Genomic DNA, 25,047 nt, shown 5'->3' on the forward strand with positions numbered 1-25,047 from the left:
AGCTCCATTGGTTATGACAAGTTGCGCTTTCCGTACGTTATCCTTCCTACATACTTTGCGATGGAAACTCAGAGAATCTTTGTTGTAATGATGTTAAGGTCCATAGTAAAGGTGTTTCTATAATTATACAAGGTGGATGATCGTTACATTACACACGTAGAGCAAGTTGTTGAAGTGGAGATGGAATACCACTAGGGTTGCCATCACTATATACTCCTCGTCAGAGTTTTCACCTGAGTGCCCATATTCACCATAACTACATTGATCATTATCTCCAGAAGCATTGGCACCAGTATGTTCTACTATACCACTAGGTCCAGGATTTTTTTGGCATAATCCTAGATCACTTTTGACACCCTCTAGAATATCCTCAATGGCTTCTTTTATAGTATCTCCATTATCTGCTTTGATTTCTGGGATTTTATCGCTAACATCAGTCCAGTTCCCTTGTTTGTCTTGATTCTCAAGCCATGTAGTTTGGTTGTCACGCTCAATGTATATCATAACAGGTGTAGTCGGATCACAAACAGAAAAGTAAACAGTGATCTTTTCAACGTTGTAAAGAGGAAGATCACCCACTCTTTGTATGTTTTTAGTACCATTTACTATGGATGTCACTGTAAATTTACTCTGATCTCTGATTGCAGAGATGTGATCATAACCAATATATTCCTCAAACATTCCACCCGTCTCTTTAGTCATCTTTATTGCCTCTTTGTAGGCTGACTCTATAAAGTCTGTGGAGTTGACAGGTAAGGTCCTTTATCTTCTATGAATCCAGTACTGGCGGACTCACTTTTTGGATTGTCCACCTCCATCATTTTCTATTCTGAGGGGGTGATTACCATAACTAAGATTGGTTATCAGTCATTTGGATGTATTATCCATATGTGTGTAATATTTGCAAGTAGTATTGCTATCTCGGACGCCTTTAAGGTTTATTATGGTAGCTTCAACCTGAGGAACGTCCCGACAGACATATCTACTCTTACTGTTTGGACATTTATCCTGCATGTCTATAGATTGTGAGGGCATTCATAATGTTGTCTTCTTCCTAATTTCACGCCTTACGTACTTCAAATTCTGATATTCCAACTTTACCGCTCTGGTAGTATCCTCACTCATTATCTGTAGACAACCATTCGTCCTCCCTAGCTACCACTATAGAAACTAATCATCTTTTACTACATTCTCTATCCTTATAAAACTGCATTAATGCCTCTATACCAGCCATACTGGCTATAGCTCTAGAAGTGTGTAGACACCCCCGCCTAATTCCTCATTTCATACATCCCATAAAGAGCCTATTCCATTATTTATACTGAATGGAGATTATGAACGGAAAATGGTGGGTTTAGGGAGAAAATTCCTCTGACTGAGAAAATAATGGAAGTAAGTGGTGATAATTATCCCGACTTACGACATCACCTATTCATTCTTCATGGACTACATATACTCTACACAACTTCTCATTTAAACATCAATCTTGTGCATAATGTGTCTATGGATGGTATTAGTACACTCACTGTCCACAGAGGAACACTAGACACGCTCCCTTTGGATGAGTTTACCGATCAAAAATGGCGACACATTTTCTCGGAACAGACGCTACCTAGGAGTGTACATGGATTTCTACTAGAGTATGTTAAAATGCCAGGGTAGCTCTACCGTATCGACCGTGGATTCCTTGGCGTTTACTCAAGACTCTCTACAGTCTGGCAGACAATCCATAGTCATCGCTCATTCCTCTATGGATGTGGAGAACCCTTGAGAAGTATGAGTGCATAGGTAGAGACAGGGAAGCTCCGGAGAACCAAATGGGCGTTAAAATCTCTCCATCCAACTCACCTTTAAAACTAACAATGGCATTCCATGGACACTCCATTAAAACCTTTGCTACAACACCTTCAGTCAACGCGAATGCAAGAAGAAGAGGCTTCAAGCTTTTGGGTATCCACTGGTTTTGCATTAACTGGTGGCAGGTCATCCGCTACCGACGGTACTTACGTTTAGGGTGAGTCTGCGGACGTTGTTGCCAATCTTAAAAAGACTTTGGTACACCTCGTGCTCCCATCCGACTTCCATATCGAAGATGAGCCATCTGAAACCTCGCTGAAGAAGAATTGTTCCTTTGGTACAAAAGACCTCTGAGCTCCGTCCTGGTCATAAGTTTGTTCGTGTGTGACGTTGGAATCGGCCTTGGCAATGTCTAGAACAATGCCGTTGTCTTCGCACTCACATAGCTTGAAGAGTAATAGCGCAAAAATGGTCGTTATAGCTCTCATTTATGGATCCTGAGGTAAAAGGGAAGGAAGAAGAATCCAAACATCCGTAGGGTGAAGGAGAGATTCCACGAGGGTCATCCGAGAAAATGTAGGGGATGTACTCGTCTTAAAGTATGAAGAGTTTGTAAAAGCAAAGTATATCTCACGTGTAGCTAAATGGTGAGTGGATAGATACAGAGGTTTGTCTTGTTGAGCTACACAACTTTGTATTATTCCTGAGGCTCTCTTGGAGTTGTGGTTTTGGTTGAGATCATCGCTGGGTCTATTTAAGGACGGGAGAATGGCTTTGCTGTAGTCAGTGCCGTGATCAGATGAGATTCTGAGCATTGGTGGCAGATGTACAAATCTCTGAGAACTTTTGATTGATAGTTCCTTATTAAGCTCAATAAGTGGTTTACATGCTCCTTTATCAGTATCACCGGTAGATTACATCTTTCCACGTTCTCCAGATTCTGTACATAGTCATGAAAATGGGAGATATGGCAACAGCAATTATGATCCAGTAAGTAAACCAACCCCTACACCTAGGGCAGATTAATTAATCCAGTAACTAGCATTTGACCTCCAGACATGAATGCAAAGAGAGGTAGAGTGGAGGAACAGCATAGTGTCACATTCGTAAATATGGCAAACCACCTGAAAAGGCTCTTGAAACTTTCCTTGGAGGCATTGGATTCTTTATTGAGCTTTTCCTCAGGTTCTTTTTCAATGAATCCTTGCTGCCAAATGAGTGCTGTAAGAGTCACAAGATCTCCATAATGTCGCCTATACTTATGGACTAAGCTTTAGTATCAAACTGAGAGTGGAATCCTTTCCATAGTTGACCTCTGGTTAAGAGGGAACACAAACCTCCAAATCTGACCTTGGACCGTTTCCTATGATCCTGCATCAATAGTGTTGAGTCTAACCATTCTGAAATCCAAGTATTCAATCCTCGCATCATATTTTGTGCAGGACACTCTTCTTCCTAGTATCCTGATATGTGATGCAGGAGACAGTTACTGACGGTACAAATGAACTTAGGATCGATACTGCTGTTAAGACGGACGCCAGGATAACGAACAATAGACCCGATATCCAACTCTACGACAGGAGAAATAAAAGGATATTTATAGTCGAAGTCGGAATCACGTGTCCAACTAAGGTTTCAGATACGGAATCCCACAAACAAAGGAAATACGATGTCCTTGCAAAAGAATTATGCTGCATCCATAATATGCCAGCATGCACCGTTCCAATAGTATATTCTTGGGATGGATTGGTTACAAAATACCACGCGAAGCACCTAGAGAAAATAGCTTTGCCCACAAAAATCAGAGCTTACATGCAGACTAGAGTACTACGTACCACCTTTGATTCGGTAACTCACGATCGAAGAAAGAGAACCAGAAGAAAAGCTGGAAGATATCTTTGGGAGATTTCTCGGAAACCTCGACAAAGAGGAAGAACCTCTTGAAGAGGAGGAAGTGGAAAACGAGCTCGAATTCTCTCGCGACAAAGTAATAAGGATTAGGAATATAATAAAACGTCGGAGAACCGCTGCTTCTAGAAGGTCTGAAGGCCCCCAAAACCTACGGAAAATCCGTAGGAGTCAAGAAGGGTAGGAACTAATAACGCACATATAACACAACCCCTACACCTAGGGCAGATTAATTAGTATCCTCAATTTTCTAGAGAGGCTACAATCGTCGACCAAGTTCTACAACAGAAAATGATGGGACCTTGCCCCTGGGATGTGAAAGAACGAGTGAGTGACTTGTGCCTAGAAAACATTCTATATGTACCGTATAACTTCATCAGTATCTAAAGGATCCCCCTCTGTCTTTAACATGTCTGGATCCCTTTCAAACTCGTGAACATTCTTCAAAGGAAAAGAATTGGGGACGGGGCAAACTATCTGCAGAAATGCCTAATATCATATTACTGTATACTATAGAAACGTATGGTGATTGGAATTTGAGGAACAGACGATGAGTCTGAATTGAAAACACTGCAAAGGTAGGTGCACTGCATTAGCGATTAACAGTCTATCCACAGGATGAATAATGAGTGATCTTTAAATTATCCTTCTAGTGTGCAATAGCTCTGTCATTATTAACTAGGCTGAGGAGTGGGATTAGGAGTCTCATTAAATTGGTCTAACCCAAGGATCAGAGTAATGCTTGTATGCCTTATAAAGTTTCCATGATACAAAAATAGTTATACAGGAAGCTGTAAAAACGCCAGCAAAGGCTCCAAGAATGTTCTCTATATCCCAAGGAAAAGCATCTTGAAGTTGAGTTTTAAGAGCATCAACAGCAGTATCTTGTCTAGGTCCACCATCAACTTTAAGAGCATTAGCAACAGCACCTTCCTCTTCTTTCTTTTTGAGTTTTTCCTTTTCAGAGCCTTCACCTTCGGCTTCTTTGACTTCTTGTCTTAGTTCTTCAGATTCTTTAGTACGTTGTTGTTGTTCTTGTTCTTGTAGTGATTTAGTATCTTGAGTACATTCTTCCAAGCCGTAACATCCAAGTTTAGTAAGTAGTTTTGCAAGTTTTTGAAAGGTTTCATTATCCTTACAGTCAATCTTCCCTAAATCTCCTGGAGTTATGTCGAGACCTACTTGTGTCCAATTTTCATTGTCGTTATTATCACTGCCCTTTTTATACCATCCGGTAGTATCTGAACCTCCACTAGTTGACTCTAGATATATAAGAACTGGATTATGTCCGCAGTATAAAACATAAACTGTAACTTTTACTGACACTTTGGTAAGCAAGCTAAGACCAGGAATTTCTACTCTATTCCTTTTACTGGGAGTATTAACACCATAATACTTAATAGCAGCTACCCTCCATTTACCAGCATTAGGAATAACCTGGTGTTTGTAGCATGAAGTAGAGCTTTGCTTATGTGTTTTGCAGGAAACTGTTTTATCAGTAACGGAGACTCTAGTATGATTATGTTTGTAACAACAGTAGCTTCCATTCTTATGAGTCTTAGAATTGTTTTGGGTAATATCCATTGTGACGTTCACAGGTAAATTCATCGAGTTTCTCCTCAAGAAGCTTACCGGTGAGTTGAGTAGGTTGAGAACCTAAAGATACAGTAAATGAGGTCCATTTGTTTCTACCAGTACCCCTGACATAATACTTCGTTTCACTGCCGGTAACTTCTACTAGTAGAGCCTTAGTAGGTGGATTAGTACCATTGTCATGTTTCCAGTAATAAGCAGAAACTGAAGTTACATTAGCAGTATTTTGGATTGTACGAATATGGGTACCACCATCTTTAACTGCCAATAGTGTGAATTTGTCTTTAGTCTGTAAAGCATGTTCATACCTGAGGAAGTCCGATCCAAGAGGGTAATTAGATTTTGTGACTTTAATTTTCTTACCAATGGAAGTATATTGGTGGGTGAAATTCCCAATATCAGGTGGCTTGTTTCTTAACTCAATGATTACTGGTGGAACTGCCATTATTGATAGGGTGTATAGATCATGATGATCTGATCAAGTCCTTTAGGTTGATAAGGGGCTTCAAATCCAACTAGTTCAAGTTCTTTATATTTAGAATCAGATCTTTCGGGTCCTCTAGCATTACCACTAGCATCACATACAGTAGAAGATCCAGCAGTAGATTCTTAAGCTTTACTAGAACCTCCATTCTTTAGTTCTTCCTCAGACTCCTCTACTACTTGTCATCCTTCCATAGTTTTCTTCATACTATCCTCCAATTATCCTTCCATAATAGTACTCCATTAATGTCCCAACTGGTGTGAGTAGAATGGTCAGTATGGATGACTAGTGTACAATGATTAAACATGAGGTGTAGGCACCCTCTGGACTCCTAGAGAGCGGGAAGATAGAGTGTCTCCAAGGGTACCACAACCCATGCAGAATAACCTAGCGACAGGCCATTTAATTAGCTCTTTTATTTACTCGTGAATACATACCAGTAGAGATATTGAAATGCCCTTTAGCGTGGCCAACTATCGACTAGAAACTCTATCCTTTTACTTCTCGGTACATACTACGCATGTAGTCTGTACTGCACAGTAAGTAGCTGAAACTTTGTCTTGCAGAGAGAATGGCGGCCTGCGAGAGAGCCCAGACAGTCTCACAGGTCCTGAGCATACCATACACCCCCAGTGTCTTCACGATTGCGACTGTTTGCCCATCTCTCGGCTCACAACTCGTTCCCTGATTAGCATGTTAAACTTGGTCGGATCGGCGTCGTGTTCCTCCAGCGCCTTCCTCTCCTTGTAGACGCGGTACTCGAGCTTGAAGTACTCTGTTAGCATGTAGAGATAGCCGGCGGTGGCCAGAGTACACAGTCCGACCTGAGGGACGAATTTGGGTCCACAGAGGCAAACTTACCGGAGAAAAGACCTTTTTGCGCCAAGAAGTGACCTTTCCCACGGACATTAGGGGAGATGCAGTATCCTAAGCGTCCAGGGGCCAAAAATAGCGACTGACGGATTCTCCGTCCACACAAGCTCCGGCAAGCGGAGATTCACTCACAATTTTTTACATTTTATGGGTCATGTGAATCCCAAAGGGCCATGTGCATAAATTTAGTCCTTTGGTAGGCCATTTTTGCATACAGTAGGAATCTGTCGCCCATCGAGACTTTCGGGAGCTCCGAGGGCGCAATCATCGCTTTAAAAACGTAAAAGGAGTTTGTAGCATCAAAGACAATGTCAAGGCTGCCGGGAGCTCGCCAGTTCCCCGCTCCGGCCTCCGCCGAGTCCTACTATATGCCCGGAGTAGGAAGAGGGTGAGTTTTCCCTAATCTCCTTCCCATACGCAAATCTACAGGGTGGTAGCCTACACCAAGGAGGAAATCGCCTATAACATGGCCACAACCGCAGAGTAAGTTGACCTGGACCCGTCACAAACGTCTGCAGTCCGTTCGGAAAACCGCCTCCAGGGTACATACCGGGCAAAGGAAGAGGAGCCACGGGCTTTTCAGGTGGTGTATCCAGAGATGACGCCGCGGACGACAGGGATACCGCGGATCTAGCAGGGAATAACAATGAGCTAAATTGTGAAAACGAACAGCTCTTCAAGGATGTAGAAATTGACGATGAAGACTTGGAAGCTGAATCGGTATATAATTTAATCGACGCAAAAATGGATCAACGACGCAAATCGCATAGAGAAGGCAAGATTAAGGATGAAATTTTAAAAATGAGAAGTGAGAAACCGACAATCTCCCAGCAACTGGAACATTTTAAACGTGATTTAATGACTCTCACAAAAGGTAAATTGTTGATGCTAATGCGCAAAACATTCAGATGAGTGGGAATCGATACCAGAAATTGGAGATTATTCCGCAAAGAAAAAGAGGCAAAAGAGACAAGTGTATACTCCTGCGCCAGACAGTCTCATTTATTCTTCAAGAGCTGCAATGCAGAGCTCCACGTCCATTGGAACTGCGACTCCACTAGGAATATCGACACCTCTGGGTATAATGGGAGGTTCTGCCACCCCGGTTGGACTAAAGACTCCACTCGGTCTGAGGACGCCCGCTGGGAACGCCAGCTCGCTGAACGATCTTGGTGAGGCCAGAGGTGCCGTATTATCCATCACCCTTGATAAAGTCATGGACAATTTATCGGGACAAACTGTTGTGGACCCCAAGGGCTACCTTACCGATCTCAACTCTACGATAAATACAGACATGGTTGACATTGAGAGGGTGCGCAGTTTGCTGCGGTACATTACCAATACGAATCCAAAGCACGCATTCGGTTGGATTTCAGCGGCAAGAATAGAGGAACAAGCTGGAAAATTGGAGGCTGCAAGAGAGCTCATCTCTCAGGGTTGCCAGAATTGCCCAGATAAAGAAGATGTATGGCTGGAAGCTGCGCGTTTAGAAAAACCAGACTATGCCAAAGCAATTCTGGCCAAGGCCATAAAGGTGTTACCCTCTTCCGTCAAGCTCTGGCTAGAAGCTGCCAATAGGGAGACTTTGGATGATAACAGAAAGAGAGTTTTGCGCAAGGCTCTAGAGTTCATCCCAAACTCCGTGAGATTGTGGAAAGAGGCTATATCCATGGAGAATGAGACTGACGCATACATTTTGCTCAAGCGAGCTGTGGAATGCGTCCCAGATTCTGTAGACATGTGGCTATCGCTAGCTCGTCTGTGCCCGTATGAAGAAGCCCAAAAGGTTTTAAATGAGGCAAGAAAGAGGTTACCCACAAATGTAGACATCTGGATTACAGCTTCAAAGCTGGAGGAGTCTAATGGAAACGACCAAATGGTCGAACGTATCATCACAAGGGCCCTGGATAACTTGGCCAAAAAAGGTGTTGTCCATATACGAAGCAATTGGTTGAAACATGCTAAAGTTGCAGAAACTAATGGATTTGTAAAAACCGCTCAGGCCATCATCAAGGCCACAATGATGATTGGTGTCGATGCAAATAATAAAAAGGAAACTTGGTTGGAGGACGGTGAACAGTTCCTGGAAAGTGGCGCGGTGGAATGTGCAAGAGCTATTTACAAGAACGCAATTGAACAAATGAAAACGAAAAAATCTCTTTGGCTTGCCCTTGTCGAGCTAGAGTCCAAGCATGGAACTCCAGAATCCATTGATGAAGCCCTGAAATCTGCAGTAACATATTGTCCAAAATCAGAGGTTCTTTGGCTAATGGCTGCAAAACATAAATGGGTTCAAGGAGATATTCCAGCCGCCAGGGAGATTCTGAAACGAGGTCTCGCCTTTAATGAAGATGCGGAAGCTATTTCTCTTGCCGCAGTCAAAATTGAGCGGGAAAATGGTGAATACGAACGAGCTAGGAAGCTCTTGGAACAAGCTCGTACCCAGTGCAATTCCAAAAAGGTATATTGTCGCGAGTTACTATACACACCTTTAGGTATGGATGCAAAGTGTTCAACTTGAGAGACAGTTGAAGAATTACCAATATGCAATCGAATTGGTGGAGCAAGGAATTGACAATCATCCTCACTTTGACAAGTTGTGGATGATTTCTGGACAAATGAGAATGGAAATTGAACCAAGGGATATAGATGCAGCCATCGCTGTCTACAAGGAAGGTAAGTGTTTTGCAAATGTGGGCTCAAGGTTGTTGCAATGTTGATGATGACCTACAGACCTCGTAGACTAGGTAGTATATCACTATGGAATGAGTGTAATGAATGGAAGAGTGATGGCGATTAGATGTGCTTAGCAAATAGAGGAGTCTTGCGAGTATACACAGTGAGCTACTTGTGATAGAGGATGCATGTATGAAGGAGGAGTAGATAGGAGACTCTCATGGATCTCAGAGTTTGACAGAGCATACTCTCTCTGAACATGGAGGATGAGTAGTGGAGATAGTGAGGATACATTACAGCTCTACATAGGAAGAAAATGTGGGAGAGATAATTCAGTATGCAATTGTCTTCCTAAACCCGGCGGATTAGAATCCTTCCTGACTTCTAATCCTCTTAACGCTACAGGCTTTGTTGCCCTTACCCATTCCAACAAGGGAAAAACATTCACTCTACTCAAAAGTCTAGGTGATGGTGAAGAGGAGCTAGGTGAGGAACTACAAGATGGACCAATCGGTGGTGTTAAGGAAGCCTCTGTTTTCTACTGGGATGGTGACAAGGGTTTTCAGAATCCACTCCTTATTGAGGTTAATAACGGAATCAAGCCAACATACTACCTGAAATATGAGGATGATGAACTAGAAGGACATGCTAATGAAAAGGTCTGGAAAAAACATGACGGAGGAGGAAGATCCTTACAGGCCTTATTGGACGAAAGAAATATAGGCCGGAATAACCGCTATGCTCTCTATCTGGATGAGCCTAACAAGAATCTTGGTTTGGATTCCAATGTTGCGAAGAATATAACTATAGAACGCGTTGGTGATTCACAAACTCTTCCTGGTACTAACTATAGTGTTACAGGATATAAGCTAAATAGTCAGAATGGTACCAAGTTTTCCATGGCCATATATAATAAGGACAAAGCTAACATTCCTATTCCAGAGAATGCAACTGGTGATTTTAAGGTTTATTCGTCGCCAAGCCATGCGGGTGGTAGCATGCCTGTTATGCTTTCATTTAAACTACCCGATGAAAATTCCAGATCGTTCTATAGTACAAGTAAAGATGGTAGGAACTGGACAGAAGTGGGTAATGGTACTAAATCCTATGACGATGATAATATCCAACTCACAGAGGACATTATCAAAGACCTTGACAGATTCAGTTGCCAATACCGCGAAGAGGTCACCGTTGATTTATCTTCTTCTAGAAATGGGTCCTACTGCTGCAAAGAGCATGCAGATAAGGATAAGGGTGATGGAAGAGTCTCGGTTGAGAGTGTGACAGTTCGTTGTAAAGAGTCTACTCATCAATCATTCCCTATTCCATATCACAAACATTCTATTTCTGGTAGTAATTACAAGATAGCTGATATAAGGTACCATAGTGGTGGTAACACTAGTAGGAAGAATATAAAACTAAATGGACTACAGTTTCCTCTTCCTGGCGTAGAAAGCATCTCTGTATTCCACTGTGGAGATCTTCCAAAACTAATATACATTGAAGGTGGAGTTTCTACTGTTAGTAATAAGTGGTTCAAGCCAAATGGTAGTGATGATAAACCTTGGACACCAGTTACAAGTCTCAATAACATAACACCAGGGAATCTTAATGCCACTACAGACCATGTCAAATATAACCAACTTGTGGGTCTACTAAAGGATGCCAATTGTAGCAATTATCAAGAATGTAGTACCGGTTCTGGAGTGATGGTATCCTATGATTCTACTCAATCCCCATCTCTAGACCAAACTGCTTGCGCTAATGTTTGTGTTAAACTTAAAACATCTGAGGAAGAAGAGAAAGCTGAAATACGATGTGATGCTCAAGATGCTGGAGGACAAAGCTCTGGTAGTGCTAGTTCATCTAGTAGTGTGGTTACTGGGGCTACCAATAACTCTACAGATCTTGGACAGAATGGAGTTCAACGTGAGGAAGTCCCAGCTGCTGATCTATCTGACCAGGTTCCTGATACAGAGTCTGAGACCAAGATTCTCCTACAAGGAACTCCAGTGGCCCAGATGGCTGAGGATGCTATTGATGGTGAAGAACTATTGAAAGATGTGACCAGTGCGTTGGTAGAACTTGGAATAGATGAATCAACCATAGCTATTTTACTTGGACTGTTTGCTGGGGATGCTCTTGGACATATACCTGATGTTCTTCCTGAAGCTGCTGACATGGTCGACAAGGTTCTTAAATTTTTTACTTCTAAGCCTAATGGTGGAAATACTCAGTCTATAGTTAGTTCTATGGATACTACTCTTACTGGACTGGAAGGTGAACATTCTAGTCTATCTATTAGTAGTGATACTCAATCCTTACCTAGAATTATAGGTGGTTATCTCTCTTCTAAACCCTTACTTTTGGAAGAAGATATACCTACTGCTCCTCTTGAGATTTTAGTTGGTACTGATATTCCTCTGGTAGTAAATGGTTCTCAACCATTACTTGGTCAAGAAGGTGAACAATCCCTTATTATTTCTGAAACTAATACAGTTCCACCTGATAAAGCTGGAGCTCCCCCCGTTGTTGTTCATCATTTCGCTGAACTTACAGAAGATCTTCCTCATGAACTTTCTAAAGAAGCCGAATTTCAAGCTATTAAAGACTCTTCTAGTCATGAAACTGTTGGTCCTGAACCTCTTGTTGCCGGAGCTAAAACTTCATATTCTATTCCTTCTCTTCATACTTCTGTTCCAGGATCTCCTACTGTTATTATTAACACTGATGGAGATAAAGCACTACATTTTGATGCTCCAGGTGGAGGATCTTATCGTATCCTAGCTCCTGCCAGTGCTGAAGAACCTCTTTCTGGATCTACTGATTATCTTGGTGAAAATGATGAATATGATGCTCAAGAAGAGTCTGGAGCCGAACTTGAAGAAGAGGATTGCCTTGAGAAAGTTAAAGGCCATGAAGTGAGCGAAAAGGGTGAAAAAAATCAAGGAACTAAAATTGATACTCAAGAAAAAGCTAAACTTGGACCTGATGAAAATGGTGCTAAAGGTGAAAAGGATGCTGAACTTCAACCTTCTGCTGGTAATAGAGCTGTATTAGCCCCTATTATAGGAAGCATACTCAGCATAGTTAAAGAGACACTTTCTGGAGTTAACGATATTGCTAAAGATGAAAAACTTCTAGGAAACTTGATGGAAATAGGGAAAACAGGGTCTGATTTAACTGATGCAGTTGGTATAGAGGTTACAAAAGCAACTCTTAAACGGATTGTAGAGGTTCTTAAAAAAGGTACTAACTCTACTCCTGGACTTTCTCAAGGTATTCCTACTGAACATGGTGCTCATACTAGAGGTGGTGGAGGACTAGGCTCTGGTGCTGGTGATCAATCTCATCCCCCTCCTGCTGGCCCATCTAACCCAGTTACTACTACACCTGCTGCTCCTTCTGAACCTCCTGTTGAAGCTCCTGCTGCTCAAGCTGCTCATGGAACTCCTTCTCATGGAGGCTCTACATTTTGGGAATCTTATAACAAATCTATCCCTACTGTTTTGACTGGAGTTGGTGCTGTTTCAGGTTCTCTTACTGGATTTGGTTGGTGGATGTTTAAACGTTCTAAAGGAGATCCTTGGGTTAGACACGGATATCCTATAGAGTTTTTAAAGAATGTACCATATTGAGTATGCGTAAATCCATCTCTGAACTTTTGTTCCCTAGTCAACATTCATCCATACTGACCAGTCTGCTCACACCAGTTGAGACATTAATGGAGTACTACTATTATGGTGGCTATGGAGGGATGAGTGAATTGAATATAACTCCTGGTAACTGACAGTCTAGTATGAGTAATGGAGTTACCATAAATATCAGTGAGAATCCAACTGTAAGTTATAACGGTTATTCTGAACACACCACAACGTACAATGACTTTGGCAAAACCATAGATTTGACAGAGTGTAAAGATTCTGCTCAGTGGTATGGATACAGAAAATTTATTCACAAACCAAGGGATGGACACAAGATTACAGGAGTTAAGAAAAAGGGGGAGAAACAGTATGGATTTGAACAAGACTTAGCGTATTGTTATACTGCAACGGTATACTTTTGGGTTGGAGATTCTTCTTATACTAATCCCCTCATTGTTCAATTTGGGGATGGAGGAAAATACTACACGGATAAGGGTGGTAGTAGTACTTGGAGCCAGCAAGAAGGTTTAACTGCGGACAACCTCAAACAAAAACTCGATGAACAGAACTGCAACAGGAATCGTGCTCATGTTATAAGCCTTTCAGAGAAGGGTCAAGATGGCTATACTTGTCCTAGTTGTAGTCAAGAGCAGATTACCATACCAAGTTGTACGGGATCTGACCGTTATTCGTGGCACGAACATAAGATTTCTGGAGGAAATAGTTCCATTTCTGGATTCAAGGAAGAACATGATTATCAGATAGGGTTCCCATCATTAAAGGGTTATCGTAATGTAAAGGTTTACCACTATTCAAAGGCAGGTAATAAAGCTTTGCTCATTTACTTTTTATCACCCACTAGTTGGTATAGAAGACAAGATAAAAATAGTAATAGCTGGGAACAAGTGAGAAATAATCCCCCATCTAATGACAATGACGATGCTAACATTCTTTCACTTTTGAAGAAAATCAATGGAGATAAGGAAGGACTTTCTGATGGAGCTATAGCAGGAATATCTTTAGCAAGTATAGGTACTAGTGGAAGTCTCATAGGTGCTGTTGCGTGGAAATGGCCTTCTATACTCTCATTTATAATTACTCGTTTGTAGTACTCTCAACCCTACCCCTGGTAGGTGGTAGAGACTCTCCCTCTAGACTACTCTCTTGTTGGTACACTGGAGTGCTAGGAAACTCTATTTCTGGAATATCTTCAAATTCGTAAACTACATCTCACCTTTTACTCTCATCCAAGCAACAACCTCGAGCTGTTTCATACATAGACAATACAACAAAATACACGAATATTCAGGTGTTGAAGCATGTCCATGGAGCATTAGTTTGTGGTTATTGGCTGTAGACCTCCATATGGAGATTGGGGATTACGCAAAAGCGAGAGCACTGGTAGAAACTGCAAAGAGTAAGATAAGAAGCTTGGTTGGTCCGTCGATTAAAAAGACGACTAACGTTGCCTTGATACAGACGAAGGTCTTATCTGCTGCTGAACTATTAAAAATTGCGAAAATTGCAATGGATTCTGATGACGATGATGAAGTGGTTAAGGAGATGATTGAAAAGATTATGTCCCATTGTGATTTAATTTGGCTAAAAGGTGTTCAAATTGAGCTGGAAGCCACAAACAGCAGTACTGCATATTTTGCAATGTCAAAGGCGCTGCAAGAACTCCCAGACTCCGGTCTCTTGTGGTCATTTTCCATATTCATGGAAGATAAGGCAGCCAGAGATTCCAAGGCTGCAGATGCTCTAAAGAGATGCCCTAATTCACCAGATGTGGTACTGGCTGCTGCACGTTTGTTTTGGGATGCCAAAAAGGTTTTAAAGGCTAGAAAGTGGTTCCAACGTGCCATTTCTATGGACAATTCAAATGGTGTAGTCTGGGGGACATTTGTTGCATTTGAACTCGACTGCGGAGATGAGGCGAGTGTTAAGGAGGCGATCAACAATTGCACAAAGGCGGAACCTAATCGCGGATACGACTGGTGTAGAATTGTAAAGAGGGTAGAAAATTGGAGCATTTCATATCCTCAAAAGTTGTACAAGTATATTTTGGAATATTACCCAAGCGTTTTGAATAAATCAGTTCCAGAGGATATTCTCAGGGTGCTAAACCCAGAGGTTAAAGAGGAAGAATGAGTTGTATCGGTAGCGAATTGATGCGCATTCACATGTTCCAAGATGGAACAACTACATTTTAAAGCCACGGGCCCGTATAGAGCATGTTTTTAAAACTGTAAACTATCTTTTACACCATTACGCTGTTTCTGGAGCCTTTTCTTTCCGCTTCTTCTTTTTACTCTCCTTTTTTACCTAAAAAGTTTATATTAAACCATTCAAGTAACCTTTTTGGATTCGGATTTCTTCTCCCTTTTATCATCTGCCTTTATGTCCACTTTTGCGGCAAGTTTATTGTACATGTCGTCCCACCAATTGGACCACTCGTCGTCCTTTTTATTCTCGGTTCCAAGCTACAGTGATTGTATGCATGAATGAAAAGCATTACATGCACACGGATGAGAATAAACGTACCCCTGGATTGCCAGTGACTTTCTTGAGGGAGACTGGATCTACAATTCCATTCTCGTCCTTTCCGAGTCCCTGGCCTTCCTTCCAGCCGTACTTTGCTAGAATTGAGGCGCCAAAGCTCGAGTGGAATTTCTTGCTTACATTCGGCCCGGACTGGAGGAGCTTTTCCGTAAACTTTTTCGACATTTTCACGTCTAGAGGAGCCTAATGCGATGCTTTCTTCCTTCCAGAAGGTGTACAGAATAACTATTCTCGGCTATGAATGGTTCTTTTAGACAAACTGCGTCATTTCAGAGCCAAACTTTGCGATGATGATCCAGGAGGTCCGCCGACGAAATTTTGTCGCCCTAAATCCGAGCACATACGACAGCCATCCAACTGTATTCTACATCTACTGGCCACGTTGGCCTCTTTATCTGCTCCTTCCCCCTTTATACCAAAATCCCCTTATATCCAGAATTTGCGAATCCTGTACCCCTTTACCTGCCCCAATTCACCCATTAAACCTCAAAATTTCGGCTGTATGGAGCCTACGTCGCCTTTCCGGGCTCCTGGCCGCCTCCTCCGTCGTCGAGCGGCTCCTCTGGCAAATGTGCGAAAATTCTCCTCTAGCGACGAATTTTCCTCTCTGTAGCCTCACAAGGGATTGGCGTCTACTTTCAGTTGATGTTTATGGACTAAATGCCCTCGCGTGAGACTCGCGGCAGGCCCCTGGAAGGCCAAGTCCCTCACCACCACCAAATTTGGCCAAAAAGATTAAAATCACTCCCGGGCCTTTGATTCCAGTTTTATTTCTTTACTCGTGTACAAAATGTAATTTAGCCCGTTTACCTATGCAGTTGCGCTGGTGATTTTTATCAAACAGCTGGAAGGAGTGGAATCTTGGCGCTCCGAAAAATAAACAAAATGTTTGGCTCATCCTTGAAGTATTACTGCAAATTGATCAACCTTCCGTACGAAGGAAGAGCATTTCCGCAGACCCTCAAGTGGATGTAAGTTAAGTACACAAAATCACGGCTTTCAGATACTACTGCGTCTTCCTCACGGACATCATTCAGGCAGTCATATTCCCAAACATACTCGACATTGTTGTACTCAACACATTTAATGACAATGTATTTGTAAGTTTCTTCTTGCTTCATATTCCGTCGCTCTCGAGGGAATGACCATTTTCATCACTCATGAACTCTACAGTTATCTCAAATATCGGCGCTGCATCACGTAGGTGCTACTTTTGGGGGAATGTACTGGTGTTTGCTCTCCTACTTTAACCTCTCTTCCTGGATATACAACACACCGCTCTACTCCTCCATTATACTACTCGTGCAATTGGTAGTCTACGGCCACCTTTGCACATGGAAGAATCGCGCATTTCACGTCTTGTGGCACACGAGCTACTATAGCATTTACTCATCACTCAATGTCTCGCTGACAAACCTTTTAATCCTGGCCATCAAGTCAAGTGAGTTTTGCACTTTTATGTTTTGGCTTGATGCAAAAATCATGCGCATTTAAACATGCAAATTTGTAGAGGACAAGGGGCCGTATCTAGTCCATTACAACGTTTTAACAAAGGTGGCACACATCCTTGGACCACTACTAAATATCGCAGCTTCGCTACTACCAACCATATTCAATTTTGGGCCGCGCTTTTTGAATTTTAGAAATGTCGAGTACATGTATATACTCGTACTGCTCTTTGGGCTCTACAGGGTTTGTTTGGTGCTATCTCATACAACACCATTCAGATATTCATCTCGTTCCATTTTAGAAATGGAGCATTCGCAGCTGGGGACCTATTAAAGGGTCAGAGTGAAAAGACCCAGTTGCTGGATGAAAAGTCTACAGATGAAACAGCAAGCTATACCTCTAAACGTTATTCTGGACTACCATGGATTATTTTCATAGTCAACTTACTCACAACAATTGGTGCTGGTTTGTCCTCTCTAGTATCCATGAAAATTTTCAGGCATGTCAATCAGTCTTATGACTGTTTACATGATGAAGGTGTTTAAAATTCCCTACGTGAACGTCTTGTTCGGATTGCTATGCACACCAGTTGTTACAGCACTACTCATATTTGTGCTAAACGCTGGGCAAAAGAGGGTTGGAAAACTCCTTACAATCTTTTCTTCAAAGCTGATCGCACTTTGGTAAGTTGAATGTGATGGACCGTCGTATTAATGATTAAGCATGATGAAAAGGTTAATGTGGGTTTTGTGTCGTCTAGCACACTGACTAGGATGTATGTCGATACCTACTCATCTTGTTCTGCGGACACTCTATCTGACGGTGAGCTAGTCTTGTGAGGGAGGATGAACGTATGGAAGAGGAGTAGCTAGGAGACTCTCATGAATCTCAGTTTTGAAAGAGGTTCAGTATATAAAAATATGAATGTCAAGAGAGACAATAAAAGACATAACAGTAGACATAAAGTACAAATGTCCAGATGGAGAAAGAGGAAGTCTACAAGGGGAATGTAAGTGTGTCGGATACTTTATTGCTTCTCTATCAAATTTATACACTCCCCCTGGGGATCCGCATTACAAAGAATGTCATCACAAGGGTAATATACGAAATGTCATTACTCTGAAATATGGTGGACAAGAGCTTAAAAATACAGATGGATATGAACTTGTAAAAAACAAGACGATCACTGAGATATGTACCTACTACAGTTATAAGTATGACGATGGCCCACACATAATAAAGAAACCCCTTCTACTTCGAATCAGGAACAATGGAGGAACCTACTGGTATGGAAATCTGGGTAATGATAACCTGACGTGGAAGGAGATCGATCATGGGGAGAAAACGTTTTATCCAGATGGCATCAAAAATGACGATGTGCTTAAGAAAGAACTTGACAGGCTCACCTGCCAACTCCACAAACTTCACTTCGTCGATATTTTTAACACTGATAATCATACCCCTAATTACCATTGTCCTGTCTGTAAAGAATACAAGGTCACAGTTAGTTCTGAGGCGATAACTGATTTTTCCGGATATACAAAATATAAGCATGAATACGAAATTAAGCCAGACTCCGTTAGGTACAAAGACGTTGTTCTCAAATTGAAAGATGAAGGAGATAATGATGACAGCTATGGCCCGATTCCACTTAGCGAAGACATTAAAAATCTCTCCGTCTACTACTGGAATATGGATCTGCAACGAACCAAGCCTCTTTTAATGGAGGCATATACCGTAGTGATCTTCGGAAACAGCCTGATACCTCTAGGTAATGATGGAAATGTAAGTTATAACGACAATACAAAGTGGAGCATGATGAAATCTGAAGATGGTGATTATTTGCTAGAACTACCTCAAGATAAACTTAAGGAAAAGCTTCAAGAACAAAAATGCAAACTTTTTAATCCTGTTACAATAGATGTTTCTCAGAATGAGCCTAAATATACTAATGAGTACTGTATAAAGGAAGGATGTACTAATGACGGATGTCCTAGGACCATAGAAGTTACCAACTACAATGATCCTCAATATGAAGACCTCAGATCGTGTGGGTATACCGCTAAGAAGCACACCTATAGAGGAAATAAGCCCTTTACCATAACTAGTTTCATTAATGGTTCTTCAGAAGGTAACAGTTCGGAGAAACTTACACTATGGAATGTTCAAGAGGTAGTAGTTTTCTTGCCCCCTTGTCCTAAACCTGATGACAAAGCTGCCGAAACTCCTCTTATACTCCGTATTAGTAGTGGGAATGGATATGCCTATAGGTGGTCTAGTAACTATTGCACAAAGAGTGGTAAGTTTGATTTGGAGGAGGGTAAACCAGAAAGTAAGGTTCCAAGGGTAGTTGAAAATCTTATTAAAGTTAGTGAGACCGCTAAACAACCAGGACCAGAACTACATCCTAAAGAAGAGGGTGGAGAACTAAAACAAGACCTTGATGAAGAAGAACCAGAAGTTGTTACTTCTGCTCTTGTTGCTAGTGGTCCTGGTAAACTTGAAGATGGAGTTGGTGAAATACCAGGTACTGGTCCAGAAGATATTCAACTGCCTCCTTCTGTCGAACCAGTTCCTACTTCTGGTACTCCTGCTAGTGATCAAGGTGGAGCTAGAGTAGACACTGTAGAACTATTGAAAGAGGTCGGAAAGGATATAGGTCATGTGCTAGGTGAATCCGTTGTAGCTGGATTGGCTGGTGCTGTAGATGTTACTGCTTTGCTGGCTAAGGAGTTAAAGGAGGCTCTTTGGCATATACCTGCTCCCGTTGTTGCTGAAGCTGCTGGTCTTGTTGGCAAGGTTCTTAAAATTGCTGCTCCTCCTGAACCTGTTACTCAATCTGCTCCTGTTCCTACTTCCCCTGGTCCTATAGTTGGTTTTAGGGGTACTTCTCTCAAATCTATGGGTGGTTCTATTCCTCTCCCCGGACAACAAGGCGAATACGGCCCACTCTTATCTCTTACTACTGCTACTCTTCCAGTAAAGGGTAGTGGTGATCCTTTATCCTTACCCGGAGCAGAGGGTGGCTCTAGGGACACTATTGTTCCTGAGGTTATAGGTGGTTATGGACTAGGTCCTGGACCTATAGGTGGTTCTACTCCTGTTACTAGTCTGTCAATTAGTGGTGTTGCTGGCCCTCCCGACAGTAAGCCTACTTCTGCCTTCTCTCCTCCTTCTCTTGAAGAATTTCCTGCTCTTAAACAAGCTAAAGCTACTGAAGCTCAAGCTGCTGCTATGAAAGTCCCAGACTCTACTCTTGGAACTCCTGGTCCTGGCTCTCCTCAAGACTTTCCTGGTAGTCCTGGTGGAGGTGGAGGACAACTCCCTCCTGCTACTACTACTGAAGCTCTTGAACGAAAAGCTCCTGCTCCTAGTCTACCTGCTGATCCTGCTCAAGCTGCTTCTCAAGAATCTGATCCACCTCCTGATCCTGAATCTCCTCAACCTCTTGTTGGTATTCTTACTACTGGCTCCGCATTAGCTGGATACGCCTTCTCAGGTACTCTTGCCGGAGCTGGCGCAACCTTTTTTGGAGGATGGAAACTTTATAATCGCTATAAAGGAGACCCTTGGGTTCGACAGATTTAATGGGTGTCTACAGAGATACTCTCAGATGTATTCAAGTAAACACAACTGAGGACCTACCCTGTGAATGGGTAACTCTCATTTAGCTTTGTGTAATAGTATCGGATATATTTATTAAGCAATTTAAACGGGATACTTGGCGCAAACGGTTAATTCTCAGGAATAGTAGGGACAAAACATTAACCCTTTCAATCATGCAAACTACCTATTTATGAATCCATACATTACACTTATAAAAACACTCATTTGTAGCCTTCTTTATCTATTCGCAAAGGCCAAGGATCCGAACTGGATAGTCTTATTTTTCGTCCTGAGGTAAGTAATGACAATGGAAAGTCATTAACATTCAGGGGATCATTTCAAAATGCGCCATCACCGCTAAAGATTTCAGTAATGCTCCAGTTTACAGAGCTAAAATCTGCAGGGTATTGGCTTTCGTCGGAATATCTCACACGCATAATCATGGCCATCACTACCGTTGCAGGAGGACAAATTTTTGAAAGCTACGGTTATCACACCTGCTTCGCTCTCACTGGGTGCTTCTACCTGGCTTCGTTGGCAATTTTATTACCGTGTTTGATAATTTTCCCGGACCTTTAAATCGTATTCACGTTTTTGTATTCTATAATGTAAATTAACGCTTGCATGCATAAAGGGGGATGTACATCCATATGGTTTTCTGTTATTACTAACGACTGATACGCTGGGGGAATTTATGCCTGCAAAGAGTTTTATCCCGTAGATAAATAGCATGTAGCATAAATTGAGACGATTTGTGAGTGATAGCTCAAGGCTTTTGTTGTATTACAACTACATTTTTACAAATAAACAAGTTATTTACACGTATCCCGTATGGATTACACAAACAATATTTCATGGAATTATTCCAGTATTTAGACCTTTCTATTTTTAATGCAACAATAAGTGGTTATCCCAGTAGGAACTACAACAGCTAATGTACCAGCAGACCCAATAGTTATAGCATGTTTTTTAAACCAGTCAGAGATATTAGGAGAAACATGTGAATCACCATTAGATTGTATTTGATCTGAATCTTCATCAGCAGTTGAATGTTCCTGGCTACCAGAATCAGTAGAAACACTGTCCGTTCCACCTTCTTTATTTCCTTCTAAGTCATATTCAGAACCATTTTGAGATACATGATCATTTGTAGCAACAGTATTTTGTTTTGATTCTATATCCATCCTCTCACCACCAGTCCCTCTAACTGTGCTGTTTCGGCTTATATCATTAGTTTCCCCTCCTCCAGTTGATCTATGTCTATTACTGTCACCACCATTGGGATCCAATGATCGATCCATAGTGGAAGTGCTACCGGAACTTTCATGTAAAGGAGTTTTATGGGTTTTACCATCCTCACTTGGGGCTTTAGAAAAATTTTGAGATGAATCTTCCACAACAGATACTTCTTTGTGCTCTATTTTCTTGGAAGCGTCAGGTTCCTCACCAATTTTAGTGACTTTAGCTTTGATTTCTGCATCTTTAAGATTATTTTGCGTAACTGTTGGTTTTGAAACAGCAGATTCAGAGGTTTTATTGCCAGCTATAACACTGTGTTTTGCTGTATTTTTAATCTTTAAAGCTGGAATGGAAACCCGAGTATCAGATGGAATCGAGTTTTCACGAACTTGTACAATATGATTCCTTAATTGAGTTCCTGGTGTTCCGATAGCTCTGTCATCTGAACCTGTATTATAACCCATGCTATTATTATACTGATTGGTTAACAATTTATTTTCCTGCTCAACTGGTTTATTTAGATGTTTTCCCTCTTTAGTTCCATAAATAATCTTTAAAATTGTCTCGTACTCATTGTAACGTTTGGGAGCATCTTTTTTTCCTACCTTTTCCCATTTTCCATCGGCATTGTAACCTCTTTGGTACCATCTTTCATCATACGGTGGCTCTTTACCATCTCCAATATATCCTGCAATGTTAATAAGAAGGGGTTTTTCGAAGTGTTTTTTTAGATAGACATAGACGGTCCTAAAATTACTAAATGCAGGCACTCCAATGTCATATAAATTGCCATCTTTGAATCTGGAAATTGAAGGTGAACCTTCACCAGTAATAGTGTGCTCATAACAGTGATATTGACTAAAATAAATAGTATGCACCTTTATTCCTGTTCCACACCCTTGACAGCTATAAATGCTTGTAGAGGCTATGTCTATTATATGAGCATTCTTTCTCTTGCAATTTGTACTCTCAAGGAGCTCAAGAATAGTAGTTTCAAATTTACTGGCAGTTTGTATCCACTCTTCATTGTCACCACCATATGAATAACAATCTTCGTCTCTATCTCCGAATTGAACAACCATAAGTCTATCATATAAAGGTTCAGTTCCCCAGTAATATGCCGAAATACTCGTCCATTCGCCATTCAAGTTCATTCCTTTAAGTTCTTTGGCTCCATATCGAATATTCTTGATTTTGAAAGTTTCATTACCAGCCCTGAAATATTTAAACTCATAGTAATTAGAATGTTGAACTCTTTTCATGGTCATTCGAAATTGTAAAGAATTATCGACTGGTTTATAGATATACCCCCTTTTCTGTAAATCTATTGTAATCTTTGGGATAGATGATACATCGAGAAGCCGCTTAATAGATCCCAAAGTTTCCCCCTTAGCCAGAGTGGTATCAGTGACAATTTCCCACTTAGTGTCTCCATAAAATCTCCTCAACCAGTTATGTTTTCCGTTATACAGAAGATATATCAGAAGTGGATGTTCACCTATCCTCTCATTAAAGTATACTTTGAATAGAGAAACCAAAATGTTATTGGAAGGAATATCCGTAAATCTGCTATCTTTTGTCTTTACTTTCTTTATGGTAAAGGTCTGAAATTTGTGAGCATGTTCCATCGCAAAATAACCTTCTTCCATACTTTGCCTTCGGTAGTGAACTGTCTTACCATTGTAACTGTAGGTATCAGAATCCTGTTTAGTAACCTTATCTATGTCAAGTATAAGATCTTTTGTACCATCCCGCAGTTTATTCTTGAGATCGTGTGTTAATCCCGAGGTTTGAAGTCTCGAGTATCTCACTATATTATCAAGAACCTCTTCAAAGTCTTTCTCATAAATTTCAAAACCAGCGACTTTTGTACTATCCCAGATTGTGCTTTTAGTATTCTTTGACAAAAGGTATATTCCTGCGATATGTCCAATAGTGTGATGTGAGGACTGTATTTTCAAAACCATGAGAAGGGGATCACTATACTTCTTGTCCTCCTTTTTATAACAAACAGAAAATTCTGTAAATGTTTCAGCAGGAAACCCTCCATTTATTGTTATATTCTTATTTTTCAACTTTATTCCAAGGATGGTAAACATGCTTGTTAAATACCTAACAACCACAAACCTAGTACCCAATGGCTTTGGATTATACACTATAATAGTTTCTCCATGAGTATCAGATTTGTACTTTTTAAAATCTCCGTCTCCACCAAGATGCTTATCAAGGTCAAAGATTATATCTGTGTCTCTAAATAGCTTTCTAGCAATTTCATTGCAATTACTGGCCAGTGATACGATGTTCAAACCCTTATTCTCATATATATTCTCTAAAAAGTTTCTGGTTATAGTAACGTCAGGCTTGTAATTGAGTGAAAATGTTGTAAAGGTTGTTTTTGTGACTTCTTTGGTAGTGTTTTGGTTCGCATAATAATTATATTTTTTCCCGGAGCAAAGGCAAAAGGCCAGTAGTTTGGTTTTTTGGGGGTCATAAAATACTGATACACTCGTTACTGTGATTGAATTTAGTGTTATTCCTTCGATAGACTCTTCATTATACAGGATCTTAGCCAACTTGAAGGGTTTCTTTTCAGGCTGTATGGCGTATTCATTCTCGATATATGGAGTAGAATTCCAATTACTAGTGTCTACAGCTTTTAATTTCTTGTTATAGTCCCATTTATTTGGGTGAAGGTCTAGCGTCTCGTCAGCCATCTTCCATGAGGCAAAAACATTGCGAGGTTTCCCCTCTTTTTATTCTAGGAGTTGCATCGTCATATGTCGATCTCTGAATTCTATTTTGAGTGCATTCCCTCGCTCTCTTTGTAATTTAATCTTCTCGATCTGTTTCGAAAAGAATTTGGTTACTAAAACATCCCATCTATAGACAACAGGAATAATGTGTACCGACATCTTATACATCCCCCTGAGACTTATAGCTAGTAGGTCACATTTTCTGTATTTGTGGTATTGAATATCCATGAGTATTTGTTAGCAAACGATTCTGACTTCCACTATAGTAACGTTTTATTCTTCCTACCGTATGCTTGAATGTCGGGTCAGCTGTTAGAGATCTTCATAGTAGATTTCACAAGAGTACCAATATCGGTAGCACAAGTTCCTCTCGCTATTCTCTCTTGTATTATGTAATCCCTGATCATAGTCTTGCTCGTAAGATTTCAGAGTCTATACATGTGCATCTATATGCACTGGGAGT

At 41.1% G+C, this 25,047-nt stretch overlaps 10 protein-coding genes across 10 annotated transcripts; 5 read left to right on the forward strand and 5 right to left on the reverse strand.

Annotated features, from left to right (window-relative positions):
• Positions 1-123: 123 nt before the first annotated feature.
• Positions 124-702, reverse strand: BEWA_039160 (hypothetical protein; the record flags this gene model as incomplete). The annotated part of the gene is made up of 1 exon (XM_004833273.1): positions 124-702. One exon carries the CDS (start codon positions 700-702, stop codon positions 124-126), a length of 579 nt encoding a protein of 192 aa, XP_004833330.1.
• A 3,711-nt stretch (positions 703-4,413) lies between these two features.
• On the reverse strand, positions 4,414-5,289 carry BEWA_039170 (hypothetical protein; the record flags this gene model as incomplete). The annotated part of the gene is made up of 1 exon (XM_004833274.1): positions 4,414-5,289. The coding sequence occupies one exon, from the start codon at positions 5,287-5,289 to the stop codon at positions 4,414-4,416; it is 876 nt and encodes a 291-aa protein (XP_004833331.1).
• Positions 5,290-6,420: 1,131 nt separating this feature from the next.
• On the reverse strand, positions 6,421-6,691 carry BEWA_039180 (signal peptide containing protein; the record flags this gene model as incomplete). The annotated part of the gene is made up of 2 exons (XM_004833275.1): positions 6,421-6,606; positions 6,644-6,691. The coding sequence occupies 2 exons, from the start codon at positions 6,689-6,691 to the stop codon at positions 6,421-6,423; spliced, it is 234 nt and encodes a 77-aa protein (XP_004833332.1).
• A 104-nt stretch (positions 6,692-6,795) lies between these two features.
• BEWA_039190 (conserved hypothetical protein) lies at positions 6,796-9,375 on the forward strand (the record flags this gene model as incomplete). Its single annotated transcript, XM_004833276.1, has 5 exons — positions 6,796-7,043; positions 7,085-7,138; positions 7,174-7,529; positions 7,564-9,116; positions 9,151-9,375. Exons 1-5 carry the CDS (start codon positions 6,964-6,966, stop codon positions 9,373-9,375), a joined length of 2,268 nt encoding a protein of 755 aa, XP_004833333.1. The 5' UTR covers positions 6,796-6,963.
• A 222-nt stretch (positions 9,376-9,597) lies between these two features.
• Positions 9,598-12,969, forward strand: BEWA_039200 (hypothetical protein; the record flags this gene model as incomplete). The annotated part of the gene is made up of 1 exon (XM_004833277.1): positions 9,598-12,969. The coding sequence occupies one exon, from the start codon at positions 9,598-9,600 to the stop codon at positions 12,967-12,969; it is 3,372 nt and encodes a 1,123-aa protein (XP_004833334.1).
• A 161-nt stretch (positions 12,970-13,130) lies between these two features.
• Positions 13,131-15,126, forward strand: BEWA_039210 (hypothetical protein; the record flags this gene model as incomplete). Its single annotated transcript, XM_004833278.1, has 2 exons — positions 13,131-14,076; positions 14,285-15,126. 2 exons carry the CDS (start codon positions 13,131-13,133, stop codon positions 15,124-15,126), a joined length of 1,788 nt encoding a protein of 595 aa, XP_004833335.1.
• A 197-nt stretch (positions 15,127-15,323) lies between these two features.
• BEWA_039220 (conserved hypothetical protein) lies at positions 15,324-15,702 on the reverse strand (the record flags this gene model as incomplete). The annotated part of the gene is made up of 2 exons (XM_004833279.1): positions 15,324-15,458; positions 15,520-15,702. 2 exons carry the CDS (start codon positions 15,700-15,702, stop codon positions 15,324-15,326), a joined length of 318 nt encoding a protein of 105 aa, XP_004833336.1.
• Positions 15,703-16,300: 598 nt separating this feature from the next.
• Positions 16,301-17,673, forward strand: BEWA_039230 (conserved hypothetical protein; the record flags this gene model as incomplete). The annotated part of the gene is made up of 6 exons (XM_004833280.1): positions 16,301-16,508; positions 16,541-16,637; positions 16,711-16,978; positions 17,048-17,229; positions 17,265-17,451; positions 17,486-17,673. Exons 1-6 carry the CDS (start codon positions 16,423-16,425, stop codon positions 17,671-17,673), a joined length of 1,008 nt encoding a protein of 335 aa, XP_004833337.1. The 5' UTR covers positions 16,301-16,422.
• Positions 17,674-17,910: 237 nt separating this feature from the next.
• Positions 17,911-21,171, forward strand: BEWA_039240 (hypothetical protein; the record flags this gene model as incomplete). The annotated part of the gene is made up of 4 exons (XM_004833281.1): positions 17,911-20,559; positions 20,658-20,719; positions 20,824-20,886; positions 20,922-21,171. 4 exons carry the CDS (start codon positions 17,911-17,913, stop codon positions 21,169-21,171), a joined length of 3,024 nt encoding a protein of 1,007 aa, XP_004833338.1.
• A 293-nt stretch (positions 21,172-21,464) lies between these two features.
• BEWA_039250 (hypothetical protein) lies at positions 21,465-24,545 on the reverse strand (the record flags this gene model as incomplete). The annotated part of the gene is made up of 1 exon (XM_004833282.1): positions 21,465-24,545. One exon carries the CDS (start codon positions 24,543-24,545, stop codon positions 21,465-21,467), a length of 3,081 nt encoding a protein of 1,026 aa, XP_004833339.1.
• Between the last annotated feature and the right edge of the window lie 502 nt (positions 24,546-25,047).

Source organism: Theileria equi (assembly GCF_000342415.1).
Source record: "Theileria equi strain WA chromosome 2 map unlocalized gcontig_1105316255037, whole genome shotgun sequence".
Taxonomy (NCBI): domain Eukaryota; phylum Apicomplexa; class Aconoidasida; order Piroplasmida; family Theileriidae; genus Theileria; species Theileria equi.